Source organism: Raphanus sativus, chromosome 5, assembly GCF_000801105.2.
Source record: "Raphanus sativus cultivar WK10039 chromosome 5, ASM80110v3, whole genome shotgun sequence".
Lineage (NCBI taxonomy): Eukaryota > Viridiplantae > Streptophyta > Magnoliopsida > Brassicales > Brassicaceae > Raphanus > Raphanus sativus.
The window spans coordinates 4,014,960-4,032,548 of NC_079515.1; the positions used below are offsets into that span (position 1 = coordinate 4,014,960).

The following is a 17,589-nucleotide window of genomic DNA, read 5'->3' on the forward strand; positions in this document are numbered from 1 at the left end:
TCCCTCTCTCTCCCTCTCTTTCTCTCTGTTGCCAATGCCAAGTCGCCACGTGTAAACGAATGTTCCTGGATAAATAGTGTCCATTCTACATATATGATTTATATGCATTAAAGCAAATTTTGAAAGGATAAATATGGTGAAGGAAGCATTTATAAAGAATATATTAAAAAGAAAAACAGAAAGAGAATTATCTAATTAGAAAAATATTTAGAACAAGATAAATACTTATCGTATTTTTGGGGCAAATCTCCTAAATAGACATTTTTAAGGTTTTGTAAAAAAATAACATTCAAAAACTAAAATGACATAAATAGCGCTTTTTATTTTGAAAATTTTAATATTTATTTTTTATTTTTTGAAATTTAAAACTCATACCTAAAATCCACCTTTCTAAACCCCAAATCTAGATTAGTTAATCCAAAGTGTATAAATGCATGTTTTACGTTTTAATAAAAAAAATTGGTCACTTTTTCTCTTTAAAAACTATTTTTGTAAAGATAAACTAAAAAGTACTATCCACGGAATTTTTTTATTTTTGTTCAACAGTTTTCTTTGATAGCTCGTCGAACTAAAAATTACATAGTGATGATAACAAGAGCTGGGAATTTAAACAAACTCCCAGAGACAAACCAGAGAAATCTGGAGCCACAAGCTGGCAGATTAAACATCAATCTCCTGTGTAATCCTTTTTAGTTTAAATCCATATTGTTATCCATAAATACTTAAAAAGTGTCGACAAAAAAGTACTTTCAGAGTATCTAAGTAAATAACAAAAATAAAAAATGTAAAAACTAAAAAAGATAACAACAGTTTTTTTTTTTTTGATAATCCAGATATTTGAACACCCCGGAAAGAATCTTACTAACGTCTAAGTACACCTCTGCAGAAGGCATCCACATCAATTTTGGTAAAGAGAAACTTTAAAATACTCAGTAGATACCACACAAACTCTTGTCACTTAGTAGAACATTCCTTTTTTTTTGAAGTTTAAACACTATCAAATTACTATATCATAATAAAATGAGAAATTCCCTAAGATACTACTAAAATCTTTTTTGTCACAAATATAGCATACAGAAAAAATGATCAAAATATTTCATTAAAGGGGTTAATTTACACTTATAGCCATTAGGTTAACTAATCTAAACTTTAGGTTTAGAATTAAAAAGTATGGTTTTGGGTTTTGGGTTTATGTTTTAAATTTTTATAAAATAAAAAAATAAATACTAAAAACTTGAAAATAAAATTTTTAAAAATATTTTCAAAAAAGAATTTTCTAATTTCAAAAATAAAATTTGAAAACATATAATTCGAAACTATAAATAATTTTTTTCTAATTTTTTACTTTTTATTTTATTTATTTGTATTTGTATATATTGAGTATACAAGTCTTTTATCCTGTTAAATAAAATATGTTGATCATTTTTTCCTCGTGGACTATTTTGTGACAAAAATATCAAAACGATCTACCTAGGAAAATTGCCCAAATAAAATACTATTTTATTTCGTTTAAAACTCATCCTATGGGGCTGACTCTTAGTACTTTTGTTTAAATCATCTAATCTTTAGATTTTGCATACATAATGATTTACCAGTTTTTCACTAAAATTTCTCCCAAAAAAATAAACAGAAAAATTCATTTGAGAAATTCTCACAAAACTATGACTATAGAGCATCCTCAACAAACGAATATTTTCCCACAATTTCTCAAAAATATAATAACAATATAAATAAATTAAATAAATAATAGTAATAATAAACATGAACCATTTATTAATTGACACATAATCAAACAGACTTGTTACAAAGGTTTCTTAATAAAGAACCAATCTATTTCTCTTTTTCTATTTCTTACCTTTTCTATCTTTTTCTTCGTTTAACAGTTAAGAGACTACATACGAATCATTTGTTGATGCTCTTAAGAACATCAATTAGTGAGTTTTTCTAAGTGGATCAATGTTGATGTTCTTAAACCACATAATTATTTTCTAACCATTACATTTTACTTACATAATTGGAATTATTATAAAATAATATTGTATTAATGTCTAAAACTCATCAGTATTTATGTTCTTTGTCAGTTGAGATCACAATGTGTAAAAAATAATTCTAAAAGGAATCTAAAGAGGAAACTAGTAGAGATGATATCGACCATTTACCTACTTGCAAGCTCATGTTGGTCTGTCTCTCTCGGCTAAACCCGTTCTGGACGCATATAACTACCAGTTCAGTACGTATTAAAATTATTATGTTTTAATATAGCTTTAGTTAGAGTATATCTGAGTCCAGTAAAGATTTGAATAATAGCAACTTGTGTTCACAAACTACAATAATCCAAAGCCAAAGTCAACCGGATTTGGAGTTATGCTGCAAGAACTGTCATTGCTTTGTCATCTCATGTTTTAAAACACTGAGTGCATTTTTTCTTTTCTTCTTTCGACAAAACCCATTTCGATTGTTTTTTTTTATTTTATTCATTTTCAGATTGAGCTCACATGATGTATAACAAAGTAAGTAGCAAATTCATCTTGGGACACCAATTTGAATTTGAGTTTTATTGCCCATCATTACACACACCTACAAATTGCAATCACTAAAATTTAATATTCATGCATCAAACATAGTCAAATAGGGGGAATAACTATATTTATTTCCAAAAAAAAAATTATTTCTTGAAAATTGTCTAAATTTAAATATAAGGTTTTTCTAATACGAGTAGCAGATTGTTATAGCTAATCTGTATATTATTTCTTATATAAACATAGAAACAAAGCATGGTAGCCATGCACAAATTAAACACCTCCACATGCTAGAAAGAATGGTAACCATGAACATGTTACATGTTTCAAGGTAATAAATACGAAGAAGTTTGATAACCCCACATGGGTCGGTCATTCTTTAACAACAAATAGACAAAAAAATCGACTCAGCATGATGACGTACTTCGCTGACGTATCAGATGTTGTCATCTTTGTTAGGGCTACTGCACTTCTCTATAATAGTCAAACCTCCGTGAAGCAGAACAAAACAGAGAGAAACACAGCAACAACAAAATGGTGATTAGAGAAAAAAAACCAGTGATCTTTCTCTTTATTTTCCCTCTACAAGGTCACCTAAACCCTAATTTTCAACTTGCCAACATCCTATTCAACAGAGGCTTCTCCATCACTGTAATTCACACTGAGTTCAACGCGCCAAACTCTTCCAACTTCCCTCATTTCACTTTCGTTTCCATACCTGACGGTTTGTCTGAATCCGAAGCCTCGAATCCCGACGTCATCGAGCTTCTCCATGACCTCAATACCAAGTGTGTTGCTCCTTTTGGTGATTGCTTGAAGAAGCTTTTGTCACAAGAACCAACTGCTGCTTGTGTGATTGTAGATGCTCTCTGGTACTTCACTGATGGTTTAACCGAGAAGTTCGGTATCCCGAGGATGGTTCTCCGGACGGTTAACCTCTCGGCTTTTGTTGCTTTCTCAAAGTTTCATGTCTTACGGGAGAAAGGTTATCTTTCCCTACAAGGTATGTACTAATGTTTTAAAAATAGGTTTAGTCCGCGTGTTATGCGGGAAATCGGTAATAGTTGGAATGATTTTCTTAAAATGTGAATTATGCAATTTAAATTATAAATTTAGTTTAAATTAATCTAAATATGTTTAATCAAACAATAATGTTAATGAAAATCCATAAATTTGTCTAGTTTATCTTTTTGTATATCTAAATTTTGTAATTTATCAAAATAATTTTATAATTAGAAACAAAATAATAATAATAATTAAATATCTATAAAATATATCAATATTCGTTAACACGCCTAGATCTCGTATAAACCAAGATTATAAAATTATTTAACATTTGTGCATGCAAATCGAAATCAAGATCTAGTATCTCTACTTTGCTTCATTCTCGTTGACTTTTCTTCTCGCTTCTTGGCAGAGTCTCAAGCCAACTTAACAGTTCCAGAGCTTCCACATCTTAGAATGAAAGATCTTCCATGGTTCCAGACAGATGATCCAAGATCAGGAGATAAATTAAAGAAAGGTGTGCTGAAGTCACTAAAGTCATCCTCAGGAATCATATTCAACGCTATTCAAGATATTGAACCAGAACAGCTAAAACAAACTCACAAAGAGTTCCCTGTTCCGCTCTTCTGTGTTGGACCGTTTCACAGGCACGTCTCGCCTTCATCGAGCAGCTTACTTACACAAGACATGACCTGTCTCTCCTGGCTAGACAATCAAGAACCGAACTCCGTGATCTACGTAAGTCTTGGAAGCATTGCTTCGATAGACGAATCTGAGTTCTTGGAGATTGCTTGGGGTCTAAGAAACAGCAACCAGCCTTTTCTATGGGTGGTTAGACCCGGTTTGATCCGCGGCACGGAGTGGATTGAGATTCTCCCTAAAGGGTTCATCGAAAGCTTTGAAGGTATGGGTAAGATCGTGAAATGGGCGCCTCAGATAGAGGTTTTAGCTCACCGTGCAACAGGAGGGTTCTTGACACATTGTGGATGGAACTCGACGATCGAGAGCATATGCGAAGGTGTACCGTTGATATGCAAACCTTCTTTTGGGGACCAGAGGGTGAATGCAAGGTACATTAGTGATGTTTGGAGGATCGGTCTTCATTTGGAGAACAAGATTGAGAGACTGGAGATAGAAAGTGCTGTTAGGACACTGATGAAGAGCTCACAAGGAGAAGAGATCCGTAAGAGGATCATGCCCATGAAGGAAACTGCTGAGAAATGCCTTGAGCCTGGAGGTTCATCGTTTAGGAATCTTGAAAAGTTAATTTCTCATGTATTGTCTTTTTAATGTCCACCTCTTGTTTGCTTTGTTTAAATTTGGTATGAACTCCAAAAATAAGACACATCTGATTTTTTACATATCAATAATATTTGTTTCTAAAACTTTAGCACACCATTTTTTAATACTAAAAATTTCACTAGTAACTATGGTCAGAACTTGATTTAATCAAAAGATGGGCAGCAGACAAAAAAGACCTTGGAAAATACAATGATTAGAATACTAAACCGGTTATTGATCAACAAAAAAACCAAAAAAAAATACTGAACCGGTAAGTATGAAGTACTCCCAACGATTAAAGGAGCAAGAACCATACATCTTTTTCTGCAGACAAGAAGAGTCCGTAGAATCAAAAGATTCTTTCAAGTTAAAAATAGAAGTTAAAACAACCGACCAAAGAAAATTAAAGAGCAGAGTCTAAATCAAAACCACAAGACACTCTAAAAAGTGAAACCATCGTATAAGGAAGGTTGGAGAGAGACGCGTTGACTGCCAAACTTAATTTAGGAATAAATAGAGACCACACCTATTGTCACGGAGATACATCATCAGGAGCCACAAGAAAGAAAGCAATGAAACTACCCATAGAGATGAAATGATATACCATTTAATATTCAATCACCCACGGCACGATGTAAATACAGATCATAAGAGCCAAAGCTCCTCTTCCTTAGCCGGAGACTTCAAGAAAAACTTCCATATTAAGTACATTATCTAATTTGCAATTAGATACTCCTTAACGAAAATTACTAACTATTTCTTCTCAATGTATATAGTTAAATCCATGCTTATCTTAACAAAACAATATAAGTGCATGCTTATGTGATTAACAGCCAAGTAGATGTACACATCATATTAATACCATGTTTCGAAACTCTTGTAAGACGACAAATTGGGCTGTCTGCATACCCTTAATAATTTGAGTTTTCGCGGGGTCGCAATGTTTTCTTAGCATTGACTGCTGTTGAAAAATATACCCACCAAAACTGTATTTGTAACATTCCGAAAATTACGATATACGAAAAAGTTTAAAGAATTGATTTGACTATTTATGTCATCAAAATTGATTTAACTTTTCTGTCACACATCCATTTAAAATTTCAGAATTAAGCGTGATTAGACTGAAATAGTAAAAAAATGGATGACCTATCGGAGGAAAATGATCCGTGATACTATGCAAGTGAAGTCAAAGCCACGGATAAAAGTAGGATGTTGATTGCAGAATAAATAAACAATAATTTCGAGTTCTGTAAAATTAACGAACCGACTGTCGAATAGGATGGATGACCCATTAGTCATAGACTAGACATTACAATATTCTGTACAGTTATTGTATTGGCAAGACCTATCAGCAGTAAGAAAGCGTAAGAGAGCATAAAGGAAACCCATTACTAACTTTCTGTAAGTTTGCACCCAAGACGTACGGCACACTACTCAAGTAAATCTCACAGCGCTTAAGAAAGGCGGATAAATACAAGTTTTTTGCATTGTCTTCACCGAAGGAGGCTTTTTCGGTTTTGTGACTTGAATGGGTTTGATTGAATAAACGATATTCTTTTGCATGATCACTAATGAGCTATCTAGTATGAATGATCACTACGTCATATTTTATCTTGTGGATGTTGGTTTTAGCGTAGTTTAGTGTTAAGAAAGAAAAACTTTACCACCGTATAGTAAATATACTGACTTTAATTTTGAGAGAGAGAGAGAGAGAGAGAGAAATGAATTTGTTGTTTTGCAATCCAATGAAATAGTCAAATTAAACCCAATAACTACCAACTCAACTGAACCGACATTTGATTGTGTATACCACATCCAAACCAAATCAAATCAATTCAACATAGCCGATCTGAATCGTATCAAACCGAATATAGAAGAGTTCCGGCCAGCTTTCCTCTTTTTTTCTGTTTCGGTTTCCTTTGGTTATCACACAGTTTATATCACACATCGATCGGGGAAGAAGTAGAGCTCCCGCATTGTTCAGATTCCGAGAGTCTCTCGAGGAGGATCGTTGATTTCGTTTGGATCGGGGAAGTCAAAATAAAGTCAAATGACTACGAGAAACTTGGTGGAGCCTTCGTGGCGTCTCCTGGCAGCGAGCGGCGGAGACACCGTCAAGCTCTTCGACGTCTCCGCCGACGGCGCCGAGTCTTGCGATGATCCCTGCGTTTTGAGCTACACTCCGACGCCTCGCTCCGTCGTCAATTCCGTTAAGTGGAACCACACGAGTAAGCTAAAAACCCCTTAGATTAGGAACTGTTAAGCGAGAATAGTGACACGGCTTCTCTTTAGGTTTAAAAAAAAAAGAAGCAGAATCTAGATTTTAACACGTGGCGTCTGTTATCACTTTGATGATCTAATTGATTTTTTTTTTTCTGGTACGAACGTTATTTCTTGTAGATATGGTTGTAGCGAGTGCGGGAGAAGATAAGAAGATATCTCTTTGGCAAAAAAATGGGAAGACCTTAGGAACTGTTCCTGTTACTGGGAAGAACAACAGCAACGATCTCAATGAGGTTACTAACATATATAATATAACTAGTGCAGAAGGTTCACTCCCATTGTCCATTTTAAAAGATGTTAATCTATGTGTATGTGCTTGTGTTGATGATATTATTTCAGGAATGTTTGTCAGCCATTAGCTTCACTAACAAAGGGTCAAGGTATATATGTTCTGGAGGGACTGGTCAAACTGTGAGGATATGGGACTTGCAAAGGAAGCTTTGTGTCAAAAATCTGAAGGGTCATACGAGTACTATTACGGGTGTGATGTACAATTGCAAAGACGAGCATGTGGCTTCTATCAGTGTTGGTGGGGATCTGATTGTCCACAACCTTGCATCTGGAGCAAGAGCTTCTGAACTCAAAGATCCATACGGTCAGGTTGTTTGGTTGGTATATGAATGCTTTGATTTATAGTTTGTGAGCTTTTGTTCGTGAAACTAATTGGCTTTTTGGATTTGGTGGTTCAAAAGCAGATATTGAAGGTTCTTGATTATTCGAGGTTTAGTCGACACCTTCTGCTTACTGCAGGTGATGATGGGACTGTGCATCTCTGGGACACTACTGGTCGTAACCCAAAGGTTTGCTCTTTTAACGTGTGGTTCCATGTGGGAAAAGAATATTTTTTACAAGTTGTTCCCCTCGTGTTTCTTACTATAATGAGTTAATCTTCCCAGTTATGAAATCATTTTTTCGAATAGATTCTTTGTTCTTCGTGCGGCGAAGTTGCTGTCTTCTTTTATCTTAGACAAGAACTTCTTTTATTGACGAAGAACACTTTGCTTGACGTATATTTACCGGACCATAACATTCAATTCCGCATAAAAACAAAAGCTCCAAGACAATGATATTTTGCTTTATATCTTCCCCTACATTTTGCCTTGCTGAATCATTGTTCAATCAATGGAATTACATTTTCACAGATGTCCTGGTTGAAGCAGCATTCTGCACCAACTGCTGGTGTTTGTTTCTCTCCATCGAATGACAAGGTTAATGAATCCTTATGAACGGTCTGCTTACTTATACATGAACAAGACATATCAGTTTATTTGTGTATATTCTTGTACATGTGAATAAGTCACGACTTACATAAGCCTTTCCATTGCTGTAACTTATGGAGTTTATCTACGGTTTTGACAGATTATTGCTAGTGTGGGGCTAGATAAAAAGCTCTACATGTACGACTCTGGTACCAGAAGACCTTCGTCCTGCATTCCATACGAATCACCTTTCTCTTCTTTGGCGTTTGGGGATAATGGTCACATACTGGCAGCTGGAACGGGTAACGGTAGAATAGTATTCTACGACGTACGTGGAATGCCGCAACCTGTCACTGTCCTGCACGCGTACAGCAGTTCAGAGGTCAATACTTTTTTTGACCTTAGTGCGATCTACTAAGCACTTTATGGTTTTATTATGGATGCCACATTTTGCACTTATTAATTGCAATAGAAACAAGTTTTTGGTAATATATTCGAAGCTTTTTACTTTGAATTGCAAACCGAACTAAGCTTCTGCTATTATTGATCAGGCTGTTACAAGTTTGTCCTGGCAAACATCAAAACCAGTTATTGTGAATGAAAGAAACTGCACGCCTGAGATGGCTCTTTTTGGTGGTACTTTGGAAGATTCAGTTGTCATTCCAGACCCCTCTCCTGCAACAACAACATCTCTAGCTTCACATTCCACGGCGTTGCCAGGTTCTCATGGAGTTGCCACGAGTACGTTAAATCTATCATCAGCAGAAGAAACGCCGAAAAGAAATCATCTATGGCCTGGTGGACCACTGATCAGGCTACAAGCACACCGTGCCAGTGATAGTTCTAAAGATGAAATGGACATATTTTCCCCAGTCGTTGGCGTACAATCTGTTGAGAAATGGTCTGATACCGAAGGATTGAAAAGGGATCATTTAGTTCTTGATAAGAAGACTTCCTCCTTGCCATTTCCTTCATCGACCAAAGGAGGATTTCCGTTTGGAGATGACGGAAACAAAGACTGGAAACTGAGTTCCACTTCTAAACAGGTTTGTGTTACTTCATCTTTCCACTACGATTTGGTCTCATGAGCCTCCAGGAATTGTATGGTTTTAGATTAATCTTTTGCTCTTTGTATGTACTATACACAGGATGACACAAGGGGTTCCTTTTCTCCTTTTGGATCCACGCCCACAACATTAACGAAAAGCGAATTCTCTGCTCTGACACCTCCAGAAGCCTGGGGTGGGGAGAAGTTTAGCCGCTTGGCTGCTAATGACAAATTTTCTGAAAAGTTCAGTCACCTGAACCCGCCTCCGCGTCTCGGGGTTTCTAGCTCAACCGCTAGTACATCTGGATCAACGTATTCTGGTTCTAGAGATTTCCCTTTGTCGCTTGGTCAGAACCAGACGGGCCTTGCAAACGTCAACATTAGCTCAGAGTTCCCCGGCGTAAGAGACTTCAACTCAAAGGCGTTCGAGAAATCCTCAGCACTTTCAGACAACTTCCCATCCAGCCCGCTGTCAACCAAAGGCATCGCATCTCCGGGGAACATTGACTCGTTGAGGCTATCACCGATAACTCGTAGAAGTTACGCTGAGAGAATCGGTACCACTTCTTCCTTCAGCGATGGAGCCTTTCTCTCGTCTGGTTCGCCTAAGATAAAGAAAACAGGAGCCGAGACCAGAGAAGAAGTTCTGAATAATCTCCTGCAAAGACCTGAGAAACTGGGTGCAGCAGATGCAGGAGGTCTTCCGGTTATGAATGTATAAAAAAAGTTCACGAAACATTTTATTATTCTTGATCAGGTCTCAGTAATTTGACCGAGATTTATTTTTTGGCAACTGTGTACTATAGGGAGGAGGAAGCTTGCAACAGTCGAAGCAACCTGAAAACAACTTCACGCTTCAGCTATTTCAAAGAACACTTGAAGGCACACTCGATAATTTGAAGAATTCAGTCCATGACGATATGAGGAACCTGCATATAGAGATACTGAGACAATTCCATATGCACGAGGTAACGTCTGTGTTTTAGCATTTTAGATTAAAATGTTTTTTTTTTTATCTTTTCTGGTCTTTAATGAGTGTTTGGGTGAAAACAGATGGAGATGTCGACGGCGTTAAACTCGGTACTGGAGAACCAAGCAGAGCTGATGAAAGAGATTAAGATGTTACGGAAAGAGAACCAGCAGCTTCGCCAAATGCTTTAGAGAGCGAAAAAAAGGAATCAGAGGTATAATATGAGTGCGACCCATTTTAAGCTAATGTATTCGAATGTTTTTGTGTAGAAAATGCATTTTAATGGAAAAAACAAAGATTAAATGATACTATTTCACTTTTTCAACTGAACCCTTTACATCCTAATTTGTAATTCTCTAGCAAACATCTTAGTGCTGAGTGTTAACAGTGGACAACTGTATCCACAGATGTATAACTCTGTTGATAAAACTAAGGAACTTTCTCTCATATTGATCCATCTCTAGAAACATCTTACCACATTTTCCTCCTATGTATGTCAATCTTTTATTGTTTTGTTATGGTTTGAATCATTAAAAGTGAACGAGGGAAGTAGACATGTCGTCTGGGTGGTGTAGTCGGTTATCACGCTAGTCTCACACACTAGAGGTCCCCGGTTCGAACCCGGGCTCAGACAAAATCTTTTTTTGCCGCGTTTTTGATTTCTATCAAATAAGAAGCTGCCACGTTATCCCCTTCTTATTAATCAAGAAGCATTTTTAAAGAGTAACCTTAAATGTGTAAGTTATTTACATGAATGTCATGCTGACGTGTCAGCACCATATTCACTCTCAGCCTATATATAAAATCACCCTTGATTCACTAGAGAAATTACAAAGAAATGCCATTGTGGTACCACTCGAATTTCCTCATATACATTATAGTTCAAAATGAATAATTGGACGATTTCGTGTAAAAAAGAAAATCAAAGATATGTCCGATTTCATCATTTCATGTTTAAGGAAAGTCAAAGATCATTACTATTTCTCTTAATTCTATTTCCCATTAACTCATTCTATGATTTCCTTTTCTATCAAAATATATTGCCGTATATAAGATTACCATAGATCATTGTCATATAATGTATTACGCAATTATGTAGTATAATGTTGTAAAATCTAATATTTGTTTTTTTTTTCAATGCAAGATGTATCAGAAGCCATTTTATTAAAAGTAAACTAAACATTTTTTATAATGTATCAGAAGCCATATAATGTATCAGAAGCCATTTTATTATAACCGTAAATAATAGAACAAAAATTGTAAATTTTAAACTAATTTAGTATGTTATTTAATATAACCGTAATTTATGCCAAATCCTCCACAGAAATGGTTATCATTTTAAATTTATACTATACACTTAATATTTGGTCAAATATTGTATTGAATATTGTTTCATATATTAGGTTCGAAAATATAGTACTAACCAAATTTTGGAAGGCGATAATGCGTGAAGTTAAATATAGTAATAGCATAAATTTTGGGTAAACTACTCAATATTTGTTTCTGGTAATTCTTGTGTGCCTAAACCCTAAGTTGTCTGACTATATATGACCTTCTAAACTCATTTACTCAGCATCATTACCAACCAAGTTCGAACCGGTATGCAATCTAACAAAAAATAAGTTCTATGCATTCAATATCTGAGTTGAAACATTTCAAAGGTGAAAAAGAGATGTAAAAAGTTTTTGGAAGCAATACTAGGCTAAAGGTGTAGAAACTTTTATAATATTTTTTCATGGATGCAAAAATGCAATATGCTCTATATCAACTTAGCCCTGTCTAACCAAACAACTAACACTTTCATATGGTACATTTTTGCAGGAGGACAAAATGCGACATTTAAAAAGGTTTTGGTTTCTTAGTTTGATCCTTTTCTGAAACAAGGATAAAAAGGATTTGATTTCTCTTTTTGATTCAAATATATAAGCAGGTGACTTCAAATAGACGAGGAGCTTCATGTTCTCACATTTTGTTTGACCCTGAACTCCTAGAAATAGAAGCCTTCAAAAACAAGTAAGCATATATGAACATTTTCATCTGTTAATTATTTTACTTCTATGTTTGCTTACACAAACTACATTGACAGGATTTGTTTTTCAGGATACCAAGAAGAGCCTTTTCATGTGAGTTGCATATTAATTCGAATTTTATTTTGGTTTTCGGTTTCTGAATAATAAAGCCTTTGCAACGTATCGTTCATATTTTGATTTGTACCATTGTTGTTTTTAGCATTTGATCTTAAGATTCTAATTGATGAACTATGTACCGTTTAAATTATCTTGCCAGGACTAAACTATTGAAAGCGTTATTTTTAGTTATTTATTGTCCATTGTTTAGTTTGTTTTATTTTGTTGCTAAATATTTCATTGAATGGAAAAAATCGATTAGTTTATAAATATTATAAAAACTACAAAAGAGATTTCGCAGGTATAATTTCGGAAACAAAAGAAGGTAAGAAATATTGAAAGAGTAATAAACTCCATAGTTTTGGGACATATTTAACAACCATTGAAGGTTCGTCTTCTGGATTTTATATGTACTGGTATAAACTAATGAAATAATCGATTAGTTACGTTAGTTCATCATTATTATTAGTTCAAAAAAAAAAGAAAGTAAACCCCTGTTATAATATTTTTGTACCTGAAAAATCTCTTTTGTAGTTTTGTATATGTATTTTATTATAGTGATTTTCATTTTACAATGCAAACAAAAATTAAATTACAGAAAATAGAATATTAATTTCCAACATTAAAAATATAAGAACAATTTAAGTTGAAATGTTTTCACAGATAAACTAATTTATTTGAAATCAAATTTCTATATATTTAAATGTAAATGATACACTTTATGGTATTAATTCATAATCGTGATTTGCAAGTTATGATCCTTAATTTAATGAATTTATGATTTAGAATATAAGTGAGTGATATTTTTTATCAATATATTGATCTCCACGCAAATTTAGATTATTATTTAGGTCAATATTGTATTGTATATGGAAAGTCTTGATTGCAATCACAAAATTTTATGTGGAGATAAAATTAGTGTTGATTGCCGTTATTTATACTACCTTCTTAATCTTTACATCACAAACGAAATCCTTGATTCAAATGTTTAATATTAACCTAAAACAGTATTCACCCGTATTTATCAACTTCCGAAAACAAAAACATTTGAAGAAATCTTAACTTGCAATTTGCCAATCAGTATCATCGAGCATATATTTGATATATTGATCTCATTTAATAAAGAAATAATTTGAAACTTATATAAATATAAGTGATGGAAGTGCTTTAATGATATCATATTCTCTCTATTCTTTTGTCTCTAACATTTTTTGAGATCCAGTACTTAAATAAATGGCATGTTTAGATTTAATTTGTTGGCGATTTGAAGCCTGTCTACACAATATGCCCCTCACATAGAAGACCCACATTTAACATTTACTAGATCTTGATCCGTAGGACCGCACATGTATTAGTTTTTAGTTTTAGTTTTCATTTATTTATACTTAATTATATATTTGTAATATTTGATCATTTTATATTGACTAAGCTAGGGGTGGGTATTTGGGTACCCATTCGAATTTCGTTAAAATTTATTCGGGTTTGAGATTTTTGGGTTTAAAAATTCTAGCTCTATTCGGCTATTTATAAATTTTGATTCCGGTTTAATTCAGATCTTTGCGGGTCCGGATAACCCGTTTAAACTATTTTAAATTTTTAAAATTTATATACTTTAAATTTCCCTAAATCTAAAAATAAAAATACTATAACATGTAAATTTGAGTAATGTAAGCCAAATTACCTAAATTAAAAATATGTTTAACTTGAATATTTGGATGGAGAAGAAATATTATTTTAAGTATTTTTTGTGTTTTTTTATATTTCAAATATTTTAGTCAACTTTAAGATAGCTTATATCTTGGATATTAACTATAAAAATAGATAACATATTCAAGTATATATGATTCAAATACATTCAAATATCCGAAATATTTCGATCGGATCATGTTTGGTTCTGGTTATTTAGATACCAGAATGATAAATTTGTTTGGATATTTATCCACTTTTGATTCAAATTTAATAATATTTTTTTCGAAATATACGCTTAAGTCAAATTTTAGTTGTTTCCATATCTAAAATGACTTTCTGTACACGATGTTTTTTTTAATTGTTTAGTTAAACAAACCAGTTGCTTAGCAGATAAACATGGTAAGTTAACTGATAATGTATATTTTATTGATTTCGATTTTGGTTAAAGCCGTGTGATACTGAAATTACGAAAAATGACATTAGCGAAGGAAGCAAAAAATGACTGAATGCTATACCTATTTTCAAACATAATTAATTTTTTTTAATATTACTATCTATGTTTCTAAACAAAACTAAAATGTAATTCAGTTTTAATAATATAGATATTTGGTTATCCTTTTATGGTATAATATTTTACATTCACGAACCTAATAAATGATATACTATAGAACCACAAAATCATATTATTTAATTATATTTGCCAATTAACCTAAAACTCAATATCATGATCTCAGTTATGCATAATGTTCCTCTCTTTATACTATAGAACCTATAGAATCGTATCATGTAACTATTTTCGATGGTAGTCTATCTATAATTTAACTATTTTCAATACAAAAATACACGTAACCTAATGTTACCTATCAAATATTTGATTGATTCCAGTCAGTGCTTCAGATTGTCTTGGAATTTGTATTTGATTTTTTGTTACTGATTTGTTCAAAGCTCCCTTAGATAGATCTACACAAACCAAAATTAAATAGAACAAAGACACTGGTCAAAAGACCAAACCGGAATGAAAGGTTGGTTTATTATTTCATTAACGAACAAAAATCACTCAAGTAGTGTAATGTATACAAAAGGTCGCTACGTACCTTTCGAACGAAGAGATAGATGAAAATTAAAAATATATGTCTATCATCCGTAGTTAAAAATAAATGTCTATCATCTGTAGTTAATAATTATGAACAAAAATATGTTGAGAATGTTATTACATAACCGATCCATAAACTATGTTTACAAATTTAGAACATATGTTAAAATTAAATTAAAATTTTAGAAACCAATCTCGCTTGCGCAGGTCCTACCTAGTTATCTGTTACACGCTATGTTAATTTCGCACGCGTTGGCAGACGTGTGCGTTGATATCACTTTACCTTGGAATAAAACATCCTCTAATCGAACCATGAATCTACAAATTTGAGAATCAATTGGAAAAAAAAAAAGAATCATCAAAACCTAATTTTACATCTTGTTCGGAGCAGATTGTTATCGTGTGTGGCAACTGGCAAAAGAGTGGGAGAGAGATGGATTGGGATAGCGTAGCAGCGGGGGATGTGATAGAGGCGTTAAGAGAAGTTGAGTGGTCGACGAGTCCTCGTTCCTTGGCGGAGTTCTTCTCCAGATTCGCCTTCCCTCGCTCTTTCTCTAAATGGATGAGCCGCCTCAAATGCAATCTCTACTAGTATCATCTTATCATCCTCTCTTTCTTTATACATACATACATACATACTCTCGTGTTTTGCAAATCGTGGTGTTGATTTTTGATTTTTGATTTTTTTTTTTTGTTGCAGCTACAGGACGAATTACTTCATCCTCTTGATTTTCGTTCTCGGTATATGTCAAAAAGCCTTTTGAACCTTCTTTTTTTTTTTTTTTAAAGCTCTGACTGATAAATCTGATTAATGGATCCATCTTGAGCTCTCAGGTCTTGCACTTATCACCCGACCTATTGCCATCATCGGTGCTGCTCTTACTGCCTTGAGCCTAGCTTTCCTTAACGACAGGTGATTTTTTTTTATTTCTCCTTAGTTTCTACTTTTATACCCATCCCTGCGTAGTGAGTTTCAGTGGTTGCTTTCTGTTGGTGTTGGTTCGCAAATCTATTGAATGTTTTAGAAAGGGGCCTCTCTATAGTTATGTTATTACCACATTCCAATTGATTATGGCATTAAGTCCTTTTTTTTTTAATTTAGATCCCTAGGATTTGTATGTTTATGTATTGTTCCTTGGCATTCGAATGCTCGCTCATGCGTTGTGTTAATTTTTTGGGTTCTCTTTTTTGGCAGTTTTGCAGCTACTTTCAATGAAAAGGCTATCCGGACCATTAGGCAATTCTCGCCGCATTTAGCTGCAAAGATGAGGCCTCCCCACATGTTAGTTCCTTTTTTTTTCCTTTTTAATTTCATCTCCATTGGAAGTTTTTTTCCTTCTTTAATTTATTACTTTGTGAACGCTTTTTTCAGGCCCGTCATTCGTGGGCGATCTGCGTCTAGAAAGACGGTCTACGTTTGTGGCCAACCACGTTTGGTGTTCGTGTTGCTTGGATTAACCGGTACTTTCAATCTCTCTCTCAACTCATACAAACCAAACCCTCCTTGATATCCAAACTTATCCAAAGTATTTTGGTTTTTTTCCTTTTATGTAGCCAGCTTTGTCTTGTGGTTTACTTCCTGCGGTTTGTTATGGGTCCTCTACGCACTTGCCACTGCCCTTCTCAGTAAGTTCTTAATCTTCCAGTGATTTTTCATCTCGTCTTTTCTCTGTTTTTTTGTCCGGTTTGAAACCTCTAAGTTTGAGTTCTTTTCTCTCTCTCTCTCTCTCTCTCTCTCTCTCTCTCTCTCTCTCTCTCTCTCTCTCTCTCTCTCTCTCTCTCTCTCTCTCTCTCTCTCTCTCTCTCTCTCTCTCTCTCTCTCTCTCTCTCTCTCTCTCTCTCTCTCTCTCTCTCTACAATTCCCGTAGTGATCATGCTTCATGCAAGCCTTAGAACTCCAAACCTCAAGGCACGCTTGAACACATTCCGCGAAGAGTTCAGAGCTGTCTGGCGTAACTACAGTGAACTTTAAAGTCAAACAAGAAGCTTTCAAGCTTGAAGGCTATAAACCAAAAGCGGGGATATTAAACGTTTCAAGTAAGGGCATAAGTTGCAACTCACTCCATCATGTGCGTGAACAACAACAATCGCAGTTCTTCTCGTCTTTTAGTTAGCTCAGTAATTGTAAAGCCACTTTGGTTTAGTTGAGTTGAATCACAGGGTTGGTTGATAAATCTAAGACAAGAGAATATAGTGTTGTGTGCCGTTAAGGTTCATTGTAATGCTGCTGCTCTCAACACCAAGTCTGTGTATCTAAAGGTTCATACTCTTTTACTCTTTTACATTTGTGTTAGTGATTCAGCTTTTCGATACCTTCTTTTGCTTCTTCTACGCTGATTTTTAGCTTCTTGAGACTGAATAGAATAGTCCGTCATT

General features: G+C 34.2%; 3 protein-coding genes and 1 non-coding gene across 4 annotated transcripts; all 4 read left to right on the forward strand.

Moving 5' to 3' along the window:
- The first annotated feature begins 3,010 nt into the window (after window positions 1–3,010).
- LOC108857484 (UDP-glycosyltransferase 76B1) lies at window positions 3,011–4,914 on the forward strand. The gene is made up of 2 exons (XM_018631473.2): window positions 3,011–3,522; window positions 3,937–4,914. Exons 1-2 carry the CDS (start codon window positions 3,054–3,056, stop codon window positions 4,812–4,814), a joined length of 1,347 nt encoding a protein of 448 aa, XP_018486975.1. The 5' UTR covers window positions 3,011–3,053; the 3' UTR covers window positions 4,815–4,914.
- Window positions 4,915–6,727: 1,813 nt separating this feature from the next.
- LOC108863550 (protein NEDD1) lies at window positions 6,728–10,630 on the forward strand. Its single transcript, XM_018638012.2, has 10 exons — window positions 6,728–7,033; window positions 7,206–7,321; window positions 7,428–7,688; window positions 7,784–7,888; window positions 8,231–8,296; window positions 8,448–8,669; window positions 8,839–9,333; window positions 9,436–10,050; window positions 10,142–10,303; window positions 10,389–10,630. Exons 1-10 carry the CDS (start codon window positions 6,856–6,858, stop codon window positions 10,494–10,496), a joined length of 2,328 nt encoding a protein of 775 aa, XP_018493514.1. The 5' UTR covers window positions 6,728–6,855; the 3' UTR covers window positions 10,497–10,630.
- A 235-nt stretch (window positions 10,631–10,865) lies between these two features.
- On the forward strand, window positions 10,866–10,939 carry TRNAV-CAC (transfer RNA valine (anticodon CAC)). The gene has a single exon. It is a non-coding gene; the product is annotated as a tRNA-Val (tRNA).
- Window positions 10,940–15,494: 4,555 nt separating this feature from the next.
- LOC108805392 (PRA1 family protein A3) lies at window positions 15,495–17,529 on the forward strand. Its single transcript, XM_057010170.1, has 7 exons — window positions 15,495–15,804; window positions 15,914–15,954; window positions 16,048–16,126; window positions 16,409–16,495; window positions 16,586–16,674; window positions 16,768–16,839; window positions 17,082–17,529. The coding sequence occupies exons 1-7, from the start codon at window positions 15,647–15,649 to the stop codon at window positions 17,183–17,185; spliced, it is 630 nt and encodes a 209-aa protein (XP_056866150.1). The 5' UTR covers window positions 15,495–15,646; the 3' UTR covers window positions 17,186–17,529.
- The last annotated feature ends 60 nt before the right edge of the window (window positions 17,530–17,589 follow it).